The 6,958-nt window shown below is 41.9% G+C and overlaps 1 protein-coding gene across 1 annotated transcript in view; it reads right to left on the reverse strand.

Moving 5' to 3' along the window:
* Positions 1-314: 314 nt before the first annotated feature.
* The window catches only part of NDUFS6 (NADH dehydrogenase (ubiquinone) Fe-S protein 6, 13kDa (NADH-coenzyme Q reductase)), a 12,996-nt gene continuing 6,352 nt past the window's right edge, over positions 315-6,958 (reverse strand). Inside the window, exons 2-4 of the mRNA XM_009886451.1 lie at positions 6,084-6,137; positions 2,108-2,230; positions 315-380 (exon numbers count right to left, since the gene is read on the reverse strand). Coding sequence (XP_009884753.1) covers positions 315-380; positions 2,108-2,230; positions 6,084-6,137 — 243 coding nt within the window. The remainder of the gene's footprint in view (positions 381-2,107; positions 2,231-6,083; positions 6,138-6,958) is intronic.

The following is a 6,958-nucleotide window of genomic DNA, read 5'->3' on the forward strand; positions in this document are numbered from 1 at the left end:
CCAACCTAAACCATTCTATGATTCACTACAAACCAAACCTATGCTGCAGCCAAGGACTGCTTACAAGCCTATGAGAAGTCTGCCAAACCAGGCAGGACATTTGTTCCATGAAAACCAAATTAAGTACGAAGTAGATATTGTAATACCATTCAGCTCTCAAATACCTGACAAGCTAGATTTTAAAAAGGTACAGACTGGACTTCCCATAGTTAAGATAAACACAAGTGCTAATCTTGGGTTTCTAAATACAGTGTTTATTTCTTGTTAAACATTAACATCTGAACAGAAATCTGCAAGCAGGCAGGAACAAACTTTCAGTGATGTTTCTGTTTAAACTGAAGTCCACAGTAGCCACATGTTCCGGTCTTTGTCTCTTTGTCCTGTAAAAATATAAAAGTACAACAGCTGCTAGTTTCACTTTATAAAACTTTTTGAAATTACAAATTTTCTCTTACTTATGTGTGCCATCTTAAAATGGATCAATACAAGTAAAGTACAGAGTTTAATCTTATTTGAAACACTGAAAGTAAGAGCAATGGTATGAGGTCCACGCTTGATTTCTGTATCCTATTCAGCTTCCCTTCTGCCAGTCTTTTAACTACCAGGCCTAATCTCAACAATATAATTTTAAAGCCAAGTGATACCTCTTCAGCAATAAAGGATCCTCTTACTGAACTGGACATCTAAAGTCAATTTGGTCATATCTGTTCCAATGTTCTGAAAATATAATTTCAGAATTTTTTTAATACAGAATAGGATTTGGCATTTCCACATTATATCTAGACAGGAATTTTGCCCATTGTTGCAATTGTTGTTGCAATCCTTCCTAACATGACAAAACACAAGACAATTTCATAAACAGGGACCTTCTGTTATTTAGCAACATAACTACTTGCAGTCATGAAACAAAGGAAACTCATGGTTCCCCTTCCTTAATACAGGATTAGAAGTGGAAAATCCAGACTACCCTCCACCTCTGAAAGCCTGAATTTCAATTGCTAGGGCTAGGGGAAACAAGCTGGTCTAATACCATTCTCTATGTTTGCAGACATTAGCTTTCAAGAACTAAACCACAGACATCTTGCAACTTGATTGTTAATGCAAAAAGATCAAAATTCACAAAAAATAAAGCATTCTTCAAGAAGAGTGTGGTGCAGGTCAAACAAATTAACATAAATGCAAACGATCAGCAGTGCGCTACAGAAGTTAACTTAAGACACAAGAACAGAACCTCCCTAAATGTTATGCATTAGAACCTTTGAGCATTTGCCTTTGAATAATTTGAAATGAATCATTACAAAAGTTCTTACTTTGTTCAAAATAGAAACGCTGTCGACTAAAGTTAGGAGTCACAACACTGACACTAAAGGACACCAGCTCTCCCTCACCATTCTTTTGGGTATTAAGCAAATGTCAAAATTTAGGTGAGCAAGCAAAAATTTTAAGACATCTGCAGTCAGGCTCTGCCTGAGAACAGTATCTAAGCAACTGGTCATCATTGATTCCACTGAGGTCGTATGACAGTAGCCCAAATATTTTTACTCTCCAGAATAAGAATACACTGGAAACTATCACTACTGTCAATAGGAGGATAATAAGACATTTAGTCTTCACTGATTCTCTGACCATTATTGAAACGTTCAATCTTCAGACCTACCAAGTTTCCCAAAGATTGAAAGAGGAGTTTGTTTTGGTTACAAGATTCAAAATAAACTGCATATTCGTAAGAATATTGCAAATGTATTCTCAATCTACATGGTGGCATTTAAATAATTAGAGTAAGTGTCTCAAAACACAGCAAGCATGTTTTTTTTTGCTCTCAAGGCACTGCTTGTATATATTACTTCAGCTAATTTCTTTTTAAAAAAAAATAAATTACTGTCCTAGCAAACAAATCAAAATTTCAAAAAGAAATTTCTGTAACTTCAAACAGAAGCCCCCTAACTCTTCCGAGTAGAAATCTTGATTTTATATTAGGCACCAAATAAAATCAGCATCTCAGGTGGTTACTCCTTTTACTTTGTTAAACTAACATGCCAAAAAGTAGATAATCTTACAAACAAGAATTTACAGGCAAAACATGCTATACACAGAACTAAGACATTACCAAGTTTATGTATACTTTAGGATGTCCCAAAGCTCCACCACCACCATCGCATGATATCACTCTGCTTTCAACTTCACTCACAGGCTGCTCTGCTATCAAATCAATTGCAAAATTCTTGTTCACCTGTAAGAGAAAAAAAAAGACACTTTCAGATACCTTCCCCACTCAGCCAGAAAGCAATTGGTTTTCACCACCTCCCCAGGCAGTTCCACCATGGCCATCTCGAGAAGTTCCTACATGGGTTTCCTCCCATCTCTTCCACCAACTCTTAGGGTGTGCTATAAGCCAGATTGGTGAACTAAGCCTGTTAAACTCTGCAAAAGTAATCTCCTTCCCATGATACTCAGGACACATCAGTACTCAGGTTTACAACGTGACCTATGCAGATTCAGCGGAGAGGTGAGCAGGAACAAGCAGCCAAGAACAGAGGATACTTAACTGACACTACCTCTGTATTGTACTTTAGCGACTACATGATAAAAATTGCAAAAGACTCACTGCTGATAAACTCAGAAATAATGGTGGGACAAGTAAGGTCAGGAGTGAGATAAAACAACTGCTGGTAATTTAGAGCCTCTCACCATGCACCTTGTTCTATCACTGCACAAGAACCTCAGGATAACATGAACGTGGTACATAACAGTTGGAAAGGCATTAGAAAAAAGAAAAAACTCTAAACATCACTATGCCACTCCGTAAATCCATCTTATATAAACTTCCTGAATACACCTATCACTGACAAGTAGGGCTTTTTCCTAGAGCATGTCTACGTGGCCTGGCAAACATACCAACCCCTGGACAAGCCGGCGTCACAGCAACTCGCGCCTCTGCCTCCCACAGCACCCAGCACAGCGCTTCCCTCCCTCATCCACGCCAGCCGCTGCCAACCTGCTCCGAGCCAGCACTGAGCGGACAACCACCCCTACCCCTCAGGTAAACACACTGCAGGAGAGGACAGCCTTTTCAAAGGCGATGTTACACACGCAGGAATATAAAATGGTTTTGGATGGGATAGACTTGACTTTCTTATTAGCAGCTGGTACAGTGCTGTGTTTTGGATTTGGGATGTTGGTAAAACACGGATGGTTTTGGTTGTTGCTAGAGCAGTCAAGGCCTTTTCTGCTCCTCACACCACCCTGCCAGCGAGTAGGCTGGGAGTGCACAAAAAGTTGGAAGAAGACACCGCTGGGACAGCTGACCCCAACTGACCGAAGGGATATTTCATGCCATACAACGTCATGCTCAGTATATAACGCTGGTGGAAGAAGAAGGGGGGGGGTGTGGCGCATTTGGAGCTATGGCGTTTGTCTTCCCAAGTAACCATTACGCGTGACGGAGCCCTGCTTTCCTGAAGATGGCTGAACACCTGCCTGCCCATGAGGAGCAGTGAATGAATTCCTTGTTTTGCCAATTTGCTTGTATGTGCAGCTTTTGTTTTATTTATTAAACTGTCTTTATCCCAACCCACGAGTTTTCTCAGTTTTGTCCTTCTGCTTCTCTCCTCCATCCTGCCGTGGGGAGAGTGAGCGAGCGGCTGCATGGTCCTAGTTGCCAGCTGGGGTTAAACCACGGCAAATACGCGCACCCAAAGATGGCACACCCAAATGCTCCTTACTCAATGCATAATTCAATGAGCAATTTTTTTTTTCCTGGCCGTAGCACCAGTTTGACAATTCCATTGCTGCTTCTTTTCACCCACTTGCCTCTGCCAGTACACGGTCTGTGAGGCTGAGAGAGAAAACCAAACTTGGAATAGACCCAGGTCCAAAGATCCAGAAGGAAGACGGGAGGTTATAAACCAGACCAGCTGTGAGGTAAGTTTCCCTCGCAGCTTCAGCTGCTGCACCAGCCCAACAGAAATGGTAGAGCCAAAGTGGCAACAGTGGCGTCAAAAAAGGCCCTGTGGTACCTTAGGGACTGCGCAAGGGCAGGATGACCCTAGTCGGACCACAGCAGATGCAACTGAACAGCTGCCATGCTCAGTTTCCTCACAGCTACTTGCTTTAGGCCCTTGCGAGAAAGGACTAATCTCCCAGTTCTGCACATTCAGTGCAGAGATCAATGATTTTTAGCTAAAATGCATGGATTTCATTAACAATCGGGCTGGCAGAACTGAGGGGACAATACCCAGACACTCTGGGCTGCGCCCCCATGCCTGGCCACCTCCTGGAGAGGCCACGTGCAGCACCCAGGCGTGTGCCCAGATGTCCTCACTGAGGGCACCTGCGTCCAGAGGCTGCGTCCCCAGACAAGAAAGCTGCCGAGGCTGGACTGGGCTGACCACAAACCAGGCTCGACCACCCGGAGCATAATGAAGGTGAAGAGAAGAACCAACTGAGAAAGTACAGTCACCACCTTCAGCTTCAGAAACAAGACAACATTTGGGCTACAGACACGGCTGTGAAATGCTAATACTAGCGGCTGAAACACACTGGGGGGATCTACAGGGTAATGGCAAAGCCCCTAGAGAGAGATCCCATTAACAAGCACAGACGAGGATCTTTTCAGTATTTAACACGTAAATTTTGTTTCAACTTCACAATTAAAACCTAGCATTAAACCTCGCTCAGCAGACTTAAAGCTTGGCTTTTGCTGGAGAGGGAGGAACTGAGCCAAATTGAAAACCCTGGGTGTTCCTCACCACAGAGAAAGCGTGTCCAAAATCAGCTGCTGGCAAAGGCACATCAAAGGAACCTGTGGCCTATAGAGAATTAGGCTCAAAGAGTGTTTCCTACAGTTACAGAAGTAGCACAGAAACACGCATTGCATTTGGGAGAGACCTACTTCGCCACTACCCTACCAGAAGTAAACTACATCAGCGTTTTAAGTGACATTTTCATTTAACTATTTCCCCATGTAGAATCCCTATTTTTGCTATACAGCATAAGTTAAATTCTATCCATGATATAACAAGATAAATTCAATAGGAAAACTCAGAAATCAGCATAATTAGTTCAGGTCAGTTTAGCAAGGCAACAGTTATATGCAACGACATTAAAAATCTGCCACACCTTATATTTAATGCCTCAACTATACATATACATTTATAGCATTAACAGTAAGGCACTAACCAGATGCTCACGCACTGAGGAATACAATTTAGCTGAAACAATCTCTGCTTCTCTCCCAAAGGCCAGCAGATCCCTCAGGGAGCTGTGAGGCTTGATCATTAAGAGAGAACCTGGTGCTAAAGGACTTACAATTTCACCTACCCACTCCATTGACAAGCAGCAGCAACAGGCCCACAAGATAACTTCACAGTAGCACATCTGGCTGATGCCGGTCTTACTAGACTTTGCCTTTGAGGCTTCATTATTTCAGAATACTCTAAATTTTAGGTTTTTCTGTTACATCACTGCTTCAGCAAATGCCTCCCAGGTTCTGGAAATGAAGTGGCCTCATTAAAAATTTAGTTTTGGTAAAAATCAAGATTTTAACTACGCAGAAGCAAATTAAGGTTCAGAACACGCATTTAAACAGATATATTTCCCCCAATTCAGCAGAGTATTTAATTATGTGATTTTTCTGAACACAAATGGCACTAAAAACCTGCTTCAAGTTTTCTTAAAGCACATGTTTAAAATAAAAACTGGTCCAAGTTTGAGATGCTCAAATGCCTACAACTTCCACAGCCTAAATGTAAGCACTTAACAGGTGTAGGCAACTCTTGAATTTTCCAAATTTGCTCAAAGCAGGGAGGTACACAGAAGCTACTATAAGGTGTCTTAAAAGATGATATTTCACCGTAGTGAAAAAAACCAACACTGAAACCCAAAATCCAAAACAGTTTCATTTTGGTAGGGTTTTTTTTTTGTTGTTGTTGGTTGGTTCTCATTGCGGCTTTTGCGTTTGGTTAGTTTGTTTTTAATTTTTGTTTGTTTTTTATAATAATGAAGTTGAGGGCATCAGTATCAGGTATAAAAAAAAAACAACACAAATCACCCCCTCTCCCTTGAGTAAAAGTAGAATGAGTTACCTCCTTTTGTCGTCCAACAAATCTAACTCTTCGATAATCCCCTTCTTCATATACCTAAAGTATAAAATAAACTTGATCTTATTTAAAAAGTAATGACCATAAACAAAGAACACAAGGGCTCACAGCACTGTCAAGACTAAATAGTTTAAATTGTTTCCTCGGTTTCAAGTATTGCCATCATCTTCACAGAATGGGCAGTGTTGGAAAGGACCTCTGGAGATCATCTAGTCCAACCCCCCCGCCAGAGCAGCGTCACCTACAACAGGTTGCACAGGACAGCGACCAAGTGGGTTTTGAATGTCTCCAGAGTGGGAGACTCCACCACCTTCCAGTGCTGTGCCACCCTCAAAGTAAAGAAGTTCCTCCTCATGTTTAGATGGAACTCTTTATGTTCAAGTTTGTGCCCACTACCTCTTGTCCTGTCACTGGGCACCACTGAAAAAAGACTGTTCCCATCCCCCTGGCACCCTCCCTTTAATTATTTATAGGCATTAATAAGATCCCCCCTCAGTCTTCTTTTCTCTAGACTGAAAAGACCCAAATCCCTCAGCCTTTCATCATAAAAAGATGCTCCAGTCCCCTCATCATCTTTGTATCTTTCTAACCAGGATGCACTGCACAAAAAAAATAGTTTCTATTTCTCTCACACAAGAAAACAAATTTTAGGTTGGAAAGCAGAAAAGAAAGGGGATGGCAGATTTAAACCCAGTAAACAGAAGCCATAGCTCTGACCACAGAGATGAACATAAGACTTACTGCTTATAATGCCGTTCCTCGATCCCACACTGCCATCTGGAAGGTGAACCAAACTAGGAAACCCGATGTTCCGTCTTTATGCACGTCGGAGGGCAGTAACCCCAGCGGCAGCTGTCCCA

The sequence above is a fragment of the Charadrius vociferus genome, unplaced genomic scaffold (assembly GCF_000708025.1).
Source record: "Charadrius vociferus isolate BGI_N301 unplaced genomic scaffold, ASM70802v2 scaffold6, whole genome shotgun sequence".
In the NCBI taxonomy this organism is placed as follows: domain Eukaryota; kingdom Metazoa; phylum Chordata; class Aves; order Charadriiformes; family Charadriidae; genus Charadrius; species Charadrius vociferus.